Here is a 13,456-nt window from a genome sequence, read left to right as displayed (position 1 = left end):
GCTTTTATAGAGATAATTAGAGAAGTCTTTTGAGATATCAGATCTTGGACCGTTGCACTATTACTTGGGCATTGAGTTTTGGCAGCGTAATGATGGCATTGTTATGATGGAATAAATAGATAAAATGTTAAAGAGGTCCAATCTTGAAGAATTTAAACGTGTGGCCACACCTATGGAGCCAGGTTTATGACCAAGTCTTGAAGATGCAGGTTCACGACTCTTTTGATGCTAGCTTATATAAAGAAGCAATTAGATGCCTTATCTTTTTGTGTAACACCAGGCTTGACATTTAGTATGAGGTCTCAATATTAAGTAAATTTATGCATAGCCCAATTACAAAGCATTGGCAGTCTGTCAAATGGGTGTTCCTTACCTAAAGGGCATTATGCACTTTGGTTTATTTTATCCCAAGGGGGTAAATCACAGCTGCATGCATTTATCATTATGGAACTTTCGACTCTTCACAGCAAAGTCACTAAAAATTTCAAAACATCCCGGGTAAGTCTAGAGCTAAAAGAGGGTGAATCTTTCTTGCCGCCTTCTGGAAATTAGGGTTTAGCTTATTGCAAACACAATAATAACATACAAATTGATGTACCTTTTACTTCATGCAAGGCTAATAGAAAACTCATGCCTATGTCTCTAAAGTCCATCCCTTGTCTCCATGCCCTAATACTAGCACATCATGTGCTTCTTGAAAAATCACCTCTTGATAGGAACCACCCTTAAAAACACAAAGGTGATCCTTATAGTACAACTATCCATCCCTCATTGTGTATTCCAAAGCAAAGCATTACAAACAATTGAATCATGGTTCTAGAAAATCAAGATCCAAGGCATACATATCCTTCATAGGCAAAAATAAGTCATTGGTATAAGTCTCAATCGTAGTTACACCTTTTGAAGCTTGGAATGGCAGAAAGCCCTCTGTGGATCTTACACATTTTTAGTTGTCTTGCTTATGCACTTGTGCCTTAGCAACTTTGCAGTAAGCTTGATGATAAGGTTGTTAAATGTAATGATTACTGTCTCTATCATCCTGCTACCAAGCGAATTCTTGTGACTTTGTGGAAGATGCAATTCAGCCCTTGCTTTCATGTAAAAAATAGCAAAAATGTACATTCGCAGGACATATTCGACACTCTCCTTCCATTGTTCAATGTAGGACACATTGATACATAGCATTTGGGTAATCTAAAGAATGTTGAAAATCAACCCATACAGGTTACAAATTAGCATGTTTTTCAGCCTATAGATGAGGCAAATGTGGATGATGAAGTTGATGAGGAAAGAAGGGAAATTGTGGAGTCTAAAAGTATGCCAAAATGGCTGGTGCAAACACTATGTGACAGTAAATTGGCCACTCCTTTGCCTAGCAGAACACGTGCAAGATCTCATCATGCATCTCTTGTACGCAGGTTATGCTCTTATTACTAGTTTATGTGATGAAGAGGAACCTATCTCCTTTGATGAAGCAAAGGAATCTGAAAATTGGATGAGTGCTATGCATGATTGAGTACTCAAAAATGATACATGGGATTTGATAGACTTGCCTCTTGGTACAAAATGAGTTTACAAGCTCAAACGTAAAGTGAATAGTAGTGTTGAGTGATACAAAGCTAGGCTTGTCGCTCGCAAAGGATTATGCGTAAGAGAAAGGCATTGACTATGGTGAAACCTTTCCATCCACATGTCGTATAACTACCATGTGGACACTATCATTGCATTTGCAACACATAAATGTTGGAATGTATATCAGTTGGATATCAAAACTTTTTTCTTGAATTGAGATTTGCATGAGGAGGTCTATGTATCTTAGCCTCATGGTTTTGTTCAGAAATTCAAGAATTAAAATAATACATATTGAAGAAAGATTTATATGGTCTTAAGCAGGCTCCTAGAGCATGGTATGAAAAGATACATGCATACTTAGTTGCATAGGTTTTTTGCAACAACCCAACTGACAGTACCCTCTATATTAAGGGAAATAAGGATGTTTTATCGGTTATTGTAAATTATGCATTGATGACATGCTGCTCACACAGGACCTAATGATGATCATATTTTAGCTTTTATAGAGATAATTAGAGAAGTCTTTTGAGATATCAGATCTTGGACCGTTGCACTATTACTTGGGCATTGAGTTTTGGCAGCGTAATGATGGCATTGTTATGATGGAATAAATAGATAAAATGTTAAAGAGGTCCAATCTTGAAGAATTTAAACGTGTGGCCACACCTATGGAGCCAGGTTTATGACCAAGTCTTGAAGATGCAGGTTCACGACTCTTTTGATGCTAGCTTATATAAAGAAGCAATTAGATGCCTTATCTTTTTGTGTAACACCAGGCTTGACATTTAGAATGAGGTCTCAATATTAAGTAAATTTATGCATAGCCCAATTACAAAGCATTGGCAGTCTGTCAAATGGGTGTTCCTTACCTAAAGGGCATTATGCACTTTGGTTTATTTTATCCCAAGGGGGTAAATCACAGCTGCATGCATTTATCATTATGGAACTTTCGACTCTTCACAGCAAAGTCACTAAAAATTTCAAAACATCCCGGGTAAGTCTAGAGCTAAAAGAGGGTGAATCTTTCTTGCCGCCTTCTGGAAATTAGGGTTTAGCTTATTGCAAACACAATAATAACATACAAATTGATGTACCTTTTACTTCATGCAAGGCTAATAGAAAACTCATGCCTATGTCTCTAAAGTCCATCCCTTGTCTCCATGCCCTAATACTAGCACATCATGTGCTTCTTGAAAAATCACCTCTTGATAGGAACCACCCTTAAAAACACAAAGGTGATCCTTATAGTACAACTATCCATCCCTCATTGTGTATTCCAAAGCAAAGCATTACAAACAATTGAATCATGGTTCTACAAAATCAAGATCCAAGGCATACATATCCTTCATAGGCAAAAATAAGTCATTGGTATAAGTCTCAATCGTAGTTACAAGGAGTGGTATAAGGCATATGTCTTCATGAGGGCACATACCGCTTGGATAACCACACCAACCCCACAAGGACCTCCTTGAGGATCTTGCTACAAACTGATAAATACTCCATTGACAATTCCTCCTACACTTTGCAATCCCCGCACCGTATGTTGTATGTCACTCATGAAGGATTGCTCACCCCTCAGGGAATAGTGCTCAATCTCTCTCTCTCTCAATATCACATACACACATGCTCCCACAAGCATGTGCATCAAACAAGAACAAGAGACATGCACTCATAAATCACTTAACAAGAGACAAGGAGAAGTGGTAGGGAGCTCACAATCCCATTAGAGTGAATAGAGTGAGCTTACAATGATACAAAGATCCCAAAAAATGATTGTACATTGCCTTTTATACTCGTGCCAGAAATTCACATGTGGATGGACAAAATATTAGCTAAAACTCAAAATCCACTACATTAATGAACAACTAGGCTATGATTGGATAAGATTAACATTGGTATGCGCAAAAATACAACTGGCACTATCGTGTTTTAAAAATGATTTACAAAAAATAGAGTTTCCTAGTATCTGGAGTGTAGGTTCATTCTAACATTTCCCCTTTCTTGGTAGTCGGCATCCTCGATGACTAAGATAGATGAAGCTCAAGTCGGACAGATTCATCAACGCAAAGTTGATTTTGAAGAACGTTGTAGGAATGGCGCGTGAAGGGATGAACTTTGTATCTACCATATATTTTTGGCTGGGACCAGAAATTTGTATCCATGATGTCCTCAAAAGATTGTAGATAGTTTGAGGGGCATTGAGGATACTCAAGCATAATAAGCATATATTTGGCATAGACTAAGTTGATAGGGCTAGTTGGATGGTTGGCCAATGGATGATGTATCAATAGCAAAATTAGTTGCAAAAATTGACATGTGGCAACTATTGCAGGATTAAGTACCAATGCAAAATTCCTTAGCAAATAAACAGTGGTAGTACGAAATTTACGCATAGTATATCCAGCTATGGTGGGAAGAATGAGGAAGTTGTAGTAGATCCTCCTATCCTTCTCCCATTAAATTCTGAATTTTGTTTTCGTGCACGTGTTTGAACTTTCTCTGAGAGAAATTCTCTAAGTTTAGCTATAGTGATAGCATATGAAGTTCTCACCTTAGGGTCAGTTTTCACTATGGCATTCCATCTGGCAGTCCTCTTTCTGAATGCTTACACCCAATTCTCCATCTTTTGGTGTCTTGTAAAAAATTTCTATTGCTTGGGGAGATCCTAGGGCTACTCCTACTCCTTTTCCTCTTCCTTCTGTGTTTTCCTCGTGCCGAGTTGTTGCTGTTTCGCATTGCCTTGGCCATTGCCTGTCCCATGGCTAGATGAAGCTTCCCCATTTTGATTATTTTTGCCATCCCCACCATTTGAGTCATCATCATCATCATGACCATCACCATGGGGTGGGGAGGGCTCATAATCTAGTTTTTCATCATCACCATTTGAGTCATCATCATCGTCATCATCATCATCTTCATGACCATCACCATGGGGTGGGGAGGGCTCATAATCTAGTTTTTCATCATCACCATTTGAGTCATCATCATCGTCATCATCATCATCTTCATGACCATCACCATGGGGTGGGGAGGGCTCATAATCTAGTTTTTCATCCCCACCATTCGAGTCATCATCATCATCATCATCATCATCATGACCTCACCATGGGGTGGGGAGGGCTCATAATCTAGTTTTTCATCATCTGAGTCATCCTCCTCCTCTGACTACTTGTCCTTTTTGTCATATTTTTTTGCATCAGAAGGATGTGGATAAATCAAGTGACTTTGATCATATTTTCCTTGTAAATCATTGGGCATCACTTTCCACTGGTTGTAAACTCAATTAAGGAGCAGAGACGCGCCTTGTTTTGGGGGGGGGCATGATCACTCACTGAATTATCCAACTTTTTGCCACCAACATGGCATCCATGGCTACCATGATGTGATCTTTCTCCATTGCTTTTGTGGGTGGTTCCATGGCATCGAGATCAATGGTTCACCATCTTCTTCTCCGAATTTGACACTGTCTTTGAATACTTCTAGCCATGTGAAATATACTGTAGCAATGGCAGGCTTGGGCAAGTACTACATGGCCTCTGTTTCATCAACTTGGATCATGCATGCACAAATTGACATAACTAGCATTTGGCACATTGTTTTAGAGCACTTGTTCATTAATTCGATGGCCATGTCTTATGCTAGAGCTTCATTAAGATTCCTATCATACTACTGAAGTACTCCTATCTTGATCAGATGAAGCTGCATATGGTAGGAGTCTTGTCTCCTCCCAGATGCTCGTAAGCATCCGTAGCCAAGTTTGTCAAATGTTGCTTCTGCCAAAATCCTTTCATGAGTAGGCCAATCAACCTTGCCCATGCCTAGGTTGCCTTGGAGAAGATGCCAACCTGTGAAGGTGGCACTTGCATTCGAGATGGCAAATCATCTTTTGGAGGGGTCTGCAGAACATCGTTTGAAAATTTTGTAGCTTCCTCGTCTCACAAGGCATTAGTGTTGGTTTCAAAATGGGGTTTAGAGTCCAATGTGTTTTGACACTTATGCTTGTACTTTATTTACAATCATAGTCCCATAGATTGACAGGCAGGTTGTCATCTACTATGACAACCTTAATAATGAACAAACTGTCTCATGCGCGGACAAAATACATAGATGTCCATTATAACTTCATCAAAGAGAAGGTCTTGGAAGGAGATATTGATCTCGTGTACGCCAGTATAGAGGAGCACGTTGTTGACATTTTCACCAAGGCCTAAGTTGGGAGCTAACAAGCTTTGTGGATTCCGCAGCATGCTTGGAGTCTTGGAGATGGAGTTGAGCTTGAGGGTGAGTGTTGAGATGTTGAGCTCAATCCAAGCTAACACTCACGACGTCCCTAGGTGACTGTTCCACATTTATATCGCTAGCGTGTTTGGTAGTTGACACACCATATCTTCGCCATTATTCTACAGCTAGACTACACCTACATAGTCCACCCACCGATTTATGGCACACTTATCTTGCCAGCTCACCTACTTACCGTGTTCACATTATGGACTGCTTGTACATAGTACTTTAGTACTTATGTTGGCTTTTCTTTATCTTTTGTAGACATCTAGAGAGAAGAAGAGCTTTAGTACTTATGTTGGCTTTTACTTATCTTTTGTAGACATCTAGAGAGAAGAAGAAGATTTCAGCCTTCCATCTATGTGTGTCTTCTCCACCATTGTTGTGAGAGTGTGTGTACTTGCAAGATCTCAAGCTCTTTTTCCTCCCCCACATGTAGAATTATATAGGCTAAACATTATTCTAAACACCAATTAACAATGTTGACTATAGAGAGTGCTAAATCATAAAAAATCCATACTCCTCTAGAAGCAATCCTATCGAGTTAGTTGAGAAATTGGTGCATATTCTTTGATCAGTAATGTAATGATTTAACATTGTGTGCGTGTGTGTGTGTGTGTGTGCACGCGCGCGTGCGTGCACATGTGCATGTATGTGTCTACTATTATATGAATGAGAGATGAGAAGTACACGGTGGCGCTTCTCATCCCTCTTGTTGTAGCCCTGTGGAAGGGGAGGTGTGGGTCAATGGTGGCAGCCATGTTTAAAAGTTTGCAAGACCTACCAAAGTTGGGTCATGCAAACTAGGGCATTACTTGGAAGAAAGCTAAGTTGAGAACCTCATACACTGAAACACTTAACGATGGAAGTCGAAAGCATGGCATGGCCCTTGGGAACGAACAACCCAACTGTTAGGCTAGGCTATGTTGGTTAAAAATCATATATTGTCTATTATATAATATTTTTAAAATTTTCTATTTTTCGTAAGTAAAAAACTTGGCCCAATTTCTTGTTAAAAGAAAAACCTCGGTCAGTTTGTTTTTATAATAGAGTGTAATCGCTATTCAAAAAGGGGAAAGTTAAAACTTAGTAAAATAAAATTTCCCCACAACACTATAACGCATTAGCAAATGTAAATGTAATCAAGGAAACAAAAGACAAAAACATTGCATCTCACTTCTACTAGTTATAAATTGGAACCAAAGGCAGGACAAGTAGACATGGATGGAGCTTGTAGAGCAAGGTGTGGAGACTATTATTCATTTATTATATCATAATATATATTAAGTCTCCTAAGAGCAAGGTATGGAGACTATTATTCATTTATTATATCATAATATATATTAAGTCTCTATCATAATATATATTAAGTCTCCTATGAAGCAAGAAAGAAAAGTTTTTAGCTACGTGTAAAGCGACCTGTTCCGGGCCCAAATATTGGCACATTGGGTGTGATGGTGCCCCTCCAATAGCCCAATGCCACTTGTGCAGTAGGAGACTCAAAGAAGGAAATCTGGTATAAAGCGCCATGAGTAGTACGATAATATGTGGTCCTGGAGTACAACCGACCGCTCGTATCATTCAAAGTGCCAACACCCCTGCCACGGCCCTGACCCGCATTTTGACCAGTGAATGTCATTTTGTCACCTGTTGTACCTCTCAATGTTCCATTTGATAGTGTGAATTCAAAGCTAGTTGATGATACTAATAACTGTTTGTCCACCATCTCTTCAGGGGTTATTGAACCTATTTGAGCAAAACATGAGGGGACTTATCATCAACAACTCGTTCTCTCTCTCTCACACACACACCCAAATCTATCTTCCTAGCATGAGCCAAATCTATCTTCCTACTAGAGCTTTGACATTGAAAAGAGAGAGAGAGAGAGAGAGAGAGAGAGAGAGAGAGAGAGCATGGCATAGATCTATCTTCCAACTAGAATTTTAACATTGAAATTAGAGAGAGAGAGAGAGAGAGTGTGTGAGAGAAAGAGAGTGAGAGAGAGCATGGCACAGATCTATCTTCCTACTAGAATTTTGACATTGAAATGAGAGAGAGAGAGAGAGAGAGAGAGAGAGAGAGAGAGGAGTTAAAAGAGAATGGGTTGAGGTGTTGCCTGTTATTCACTTGAAATTAGAGAAAGAGAGGGAGAGAGGTTTTTTTAACGTCGTAACAACTATGTCAAGAGCCCTAGAAGGACTATCCGTTGTAGCAACTATGCCAAGAGCCATAGAAGGACTATTCGACGAAATTGGACTCGAACCCAGGTAAAGAGAGAGAGAGAGAGAGAAATGAAGAAGAGCATTTGCAAAGGCATGAGGGAGTAGAAAAAACTAAACCTTCTAAATTTTACCTTAGTCCAATCACCATACACACGAGAGATTTTCAAGCAAGGAGAGCAGTACTTACTCTCCTTCTCTGCATCGCTTGCCATCTTCATGAGCTGTGTCTCTCCCTCACTTGCCATCACAAAGAGCTGTCCCTCACTTGCCATCTCAATGAGCTGTGTCTCTCCCTCACTTGCCTTGTGAATGTGCATTGAGGGTGGTGTTGCCCTCCTTTATATTATTGTAGGATAGCGGTGGTGGCTACAAGATAGACATGCAATGATGCATGGCATAAACGTTATTGTCTGCAAAAGTCCAATTATAACACGTGAAGCCTGATATTCTTCTTATGGTACTTTATTATTATTTTATTCCTGCGATAAATAAAGTAGTGGACCCGGCTCAATTATAACACGAGACGTGTGAAGCCTGTGATCAGACGCACTCCGGAGAGCATCTATCGGTATTCCCCCTCTCTCCCTCTCTCGCGCTCTCTCTCTCTTCCCGTCCCTCTCGCTCATCGAAAACATGGAGAAATAATAAGTAGGCTCATGCATACCTTTGCAAGAGCAAAGCTTTTTCCATACATATCTACTAAAGTGGCATAAATTACAAAATTCATTGTTGTTATCTATCTACATATATTAAAATCTCTCAAGTCTCTCTCCCTTGCAATAAGGGAAGAAGAGAATGTATCTCCTTTATATATTACTAGTGGCATGACCCTTCTCCGAAGAGGCAAGAGATATTCTTGCATGCATAAAAACACATACTCGTTCTCGAGGGAGAGGAGAGATATGCCTTATATTTGAAGCCTATTTTAGGGCTCATGGTCCTCAACTTGGCTACTTATATATAAACACACTATGCTTGCTATATATATATATATCCATGTAAGAGATCCTAAAGCACTTACTTTTTTTAAAATAAAATACCAAACTTGGCATAAATATACATCGAGCATTCCAACCCAATGTAGTGGTGACAATCTTAACACACATGAGCAAAGCATTAAAACAATCTTCAATTGAGTGGATTATCTCTCCTTGGAAGCCTATACTCCTCGCCTCCCTCTATGCAAAAAGTATATATAAGATAATAACATTAGCTATTAAAAGATTTAATTTTAAAATAAAAAAAAGCTGAAAGATAAAACCTTATAAAACTCATTCGGTGGATCAATTCTTGAGATGAATGACATTTGAACAAGCCTGTAGACAGCAAATTCGAAAAATGTCTATAATGTACAATGTCTATGCATTGAAAAGCTAACTTATTAGGCTTTTCATAGTCTATAAACATTACATGTACATGAAGCTGATTTGCAATCATTCGCAATCTTAGATTGTAAATTCCAAGGAGCCCAAAGCTCTCACTGTAAGTGTTTGGACCATACAAACCTAGCAATAATCTAGGTTCTAAAAAAATATTCCTTGTTTTTTTAATGTATCAATAAAAATTTATATTTAAAATTAAACAGAAAAACTACATAAAATGTAAGTTTTTATACCGTAATACACATGTGCACTCTAATAGTTTGTACACATTTAGAAATATTACCCATGATATCAAATGCGATACTACACTTCACTAATCATTTACGCAAGATTTTGAGGTCAAACTCTCTCTCTCTCTCTCTCTCTCTCTCTCTCTCTCTCTCTCTCTATAGACATTAAGAATGTTAAACCGAGCAAGAGAAGTTAATAATGCCATTGTAAATGAAAGTAAGTCAAAAGCAAAACGTTTACTTATCCCAAATGTTATTAAAACAAAGATGAACTCACTGTACCTATACAACCATCTCAAGCATTTGAACCACCCCTTGAGCAAGAGTTAGGGCACTCCATACTTGTGGATCTCTATAAAGGATTTATCTCAATGTCAACCATTTAATCCATACAATATAAGTAGATTTATATATATCAATTCAATATTACCAGCAATGGCAGCGCTAGTGAGGAGATAAATTGAAAGAATTTTGCCACCTAACTCCTACTTAACTTCATCGCATCACAAATAAAATAATTATCATTCTAAAAGAAACATCAATCAATTTGAAAGTATGCACAGTTACTGAAAGACAGCATATATGCACATGTCACATCTTTGCAAACAAGCATTCTCCTTCCAAATGTTTACTTGATTGATACACAAAGATATCTATGCATGTAGTCTCTGGCATTTATAGGCTGTTGTATCAATAGCTCGTTCTCTACCACTCTAAATCATTTATAGTTATGTACAATCATAACCACTCTAAATGACCAACATGTTTTGGGTGAACTTTAGAACATTCACATATCTCCAAATATATGATACGCATAACATTGCATCAATCCTCACACGATCCCTTTGCCCACAAGGAGTAAGATTTGCCTGAAGTCACCACCAAAGAGCATAATTTTTCCACGAAACACTATATCACTTTGCATAATGTCTTTTAATGTTGTGTCCAACACTTCAAATGTATACCAATGCATCATTGGAGTCTTATCCCAAATGATCAACCTTGCAAGCTTCAATACCTTGGCCAATGGGCTATTACCTTTGATATCACATGTGCTAGAAGCATTAAGAACCAATGGGATTTTGAAACATAAGTGTGCAGTACATCCATTTGAAAGTAATAATGCAGCTATTCCAGATGATGCACATGCCAAAGTAACTTGATTCTCTCCATGTAATTGAGATAGTCAAGCATTATAAAGATATGTTTTGCCTGATCTACTTGGTCCATCAAAGAAAAAATGCCACCATTGTTCAAAGAAATGACCTCCACACGGATGGTATCAAATGCTCTTGATTGACAACTATTTACACTCCTTTCCATTGAAAGAGCCAAATCAGCCCATTGAACAAAATCAAACATCATCTCTTCCATTAGCAAACCATTGTTGACACTAGCAACACTTGATCTACCCCAAGAAGAGGAAACTCTTCAAAATCATGTAGATGTTTTCCATATTGTTGTAAGAGGTCTTGTATGTATAATAGAGCTTGATTCTTAGCTATAGAATACCAAACACCAACATTAGCACACCTTCTCTAGAAGCCATGAAAAGAATCATCTAAAAGTTTAGTAGAGAATTTGTTCCAAAGCTGTCCGGGAGATATAGGCTCACTAAAAGCCAAAATAATGACAAAAAGTTGACCTAGTTAGAATCCTTTTTTTGAAATGAAACTTCTTGAAGACACATATCCCACTCCTCATCACTCTCCACTATTCCTATGGCTTCACATGCAGCCTTAAAATAAGGATACAAATGTCCATTCATTATTTGTACATCCTCAAAAGATTTATAGTCTTTACACAACACTATGGAGTAACATGTGTAGGTAGTATTGCTTACTTGCACACTCGGGCTAACATTACACATATGACCAATCATATTCCATAGGAAAATCAGCATATAGCAAGCTATTTACATCTGCATGTAATTATTTTCTCTGAACCATTCAATGAGAGTAGTTCTTTGGTTTCTATCATGACTAATTACATCACAACACATATCATCATGGTCATTGAATATAACATTATTTTGAATCGAAAGATGAACATGTAACCTTTGTATATCTGGATTTTCATCATGCAAATCGTATTGGTATAGGTACCTCTGACACGCAGACATGTATCGTGTATCTAGACATGGACTAAACATGATCATATAACAATGGATTTGTTTACAATAATCACGTTACAAATACGTGGAGCTAATGACTCCATTAGGTGAAATAGAATTTTTGTAGAGCATAAACCATAAAAATACTTTGAGAGAGTAGATCCTGTTTCCTACATCCATCCAAACAGATATACAAAGAGTTAGCCCATGTGTGTCTTGCAGGTGTTATGGTATCTACCATGTGTTATAGATGTCACCCATTGCGATAAAGGGATCTTGGATCCTGGATATATGTTAGGTTTGCTACCTTAGTATCCTTCATGATTAAAGGACTGAGACTCTATCTTTATCTATAAGCATGAAAGAAAGTTGTCTTCCAGATACTATCATGACCGTTGGCCTTAGCCCGTGTGTGTCTTGCCGTGTGTGTCTTGCAGGTGTTATGGTATCTACCATGTGTTATAGATGTCACCCATTGCGATAAAGGGATCTTGGATCCTTGATATATATTAGGTTTGTTACCTTAGTATCCTTCATGATTGAAGGACTGAGACTCTATCTTTATCTATAAGCATGAAAGAAAGTTGGCTTCCAGATACTATCATGATCGTTGGCCTTATAGTAATCCCAATACCCTAGTAGATATTCAATCTATCTCCTATCACGTAGGTAGAAACTAACATGTATTTGTTTCATAATTTCATGTAACTCAACAAATGTATCTAAAATTACCCTAACTCATAAACCAATGACAATAGATTGTCATATTAGTATCTTACTATATAAAAAATTTTAAAAAAGATATTATGAGTCATGCAAGCCCATCAAAGGCAGTATCAAGATCTGCAAAACTCATAAAATCATTCATTTTGTCTTTCTAGAATATGAGCTATATTATTACCCATATAGGCAATCATGCACAAAAAGCCGAATGAAAATAAAACATCAAAATGCCATTGAAAATCACAGCCAGAGCATCATATTCTATTCCTAGTTAGGCACAGTCTTGTATCCTAACTAATCTAACATTCCATGTATGAGGTTTAGGGCATCCATAGAATAAAACCAAGGTATGCTCAACTATCGAATATTGATAGCATGAATATTACAGTCAAAGTATAAAATGGGTTTCCATCAAGTCCTTAACCCATAATCATATGTAGAGTTAGAATCACATCGTATGGTGAAATCTATCATCAAAAATAGTGAGTTGCTATGATTTACCTGAGAGGAAGAAGAACTCCCAATTATTGGAAGCACAATTGACATGGCACAAGAACACGATTACACAAGCTAAGTGAGTGTCAAAGCACCACACAAGCTAAGTGAGTGTCAAAGCACTCACACCATTCGCTGCTATTTATAGGTGGAGTCGAGCTGATGCCATCGATTATTACCACACCATGAAAGCTGTGTATTAGGTCGTCCACTTCTCCGTGTATTAATCACAACCAGCCATAGCGGATTTGAGCCCAAAATGAATCTAATGTCAAGCGCAGTTCCATTGCATCGAATGTTAATCCATAATTAGCCATGACTAGCTAATGTTTAGAGTAAATGAGATGTCAGGCGGGCAACGCCACATGTAGAATGTAAGAGAAATGATTGAGGTAGGTGGCACATGTGAGTCCTACCCTATTCTAAGGTGTTTGTGTG

The 13,456-nt window shown here is 38.1% G+C and overlaps 1 protein-coding gene across 1 annotated transcript; it reads right to left on the bottom strand.

The window, feature by feature from the left end:
• Positions 1-7,084: 7,084 nt before the first annotated feature.
• LOC147638928 (uncharacterized) lies at positions 7,085-8,419 on the bottom strand. Its single transcript, XM_086785709.1, has 2 exons — positions 8,263-8,419; positions 7,085-7,599 (listed from the first exon to the last, which is right to left on the bottom strand). The coding sequence occupies exons 1-2, from the start codon at positions 8,390-8,392 to the stop codon at positions 7,253-7,255; spliced, it is 477 nt and encodes a 158-aa protein (XP_086641835.1). The 5' UTR covers positions 8,393-8,419; the 3' UTR covers positions 7,085-7,252.
• Positions 8,420-13,456: the final 5,037 nt, after the last annotated feature.

The sequence above is a fragment of the Cibotium barometz genome, chromosome 4 (assembly GCF_041138505.1).
Source record: "Cibotium barometz isolate CiBa-2024 chromosome 4, ASM4113850v1, whole genome shotgun sequence".
NCBI classification, from domain to species: Eukaryota; Viridiplantae; Streptophyta; class Polypodiopsida; order Cyatheales; family Cibotiaceae; genus Cibotium; species Cibotium barometz.
This window is presented reverse-complemented; position numbering and strand designations above follow the sequence as displayed.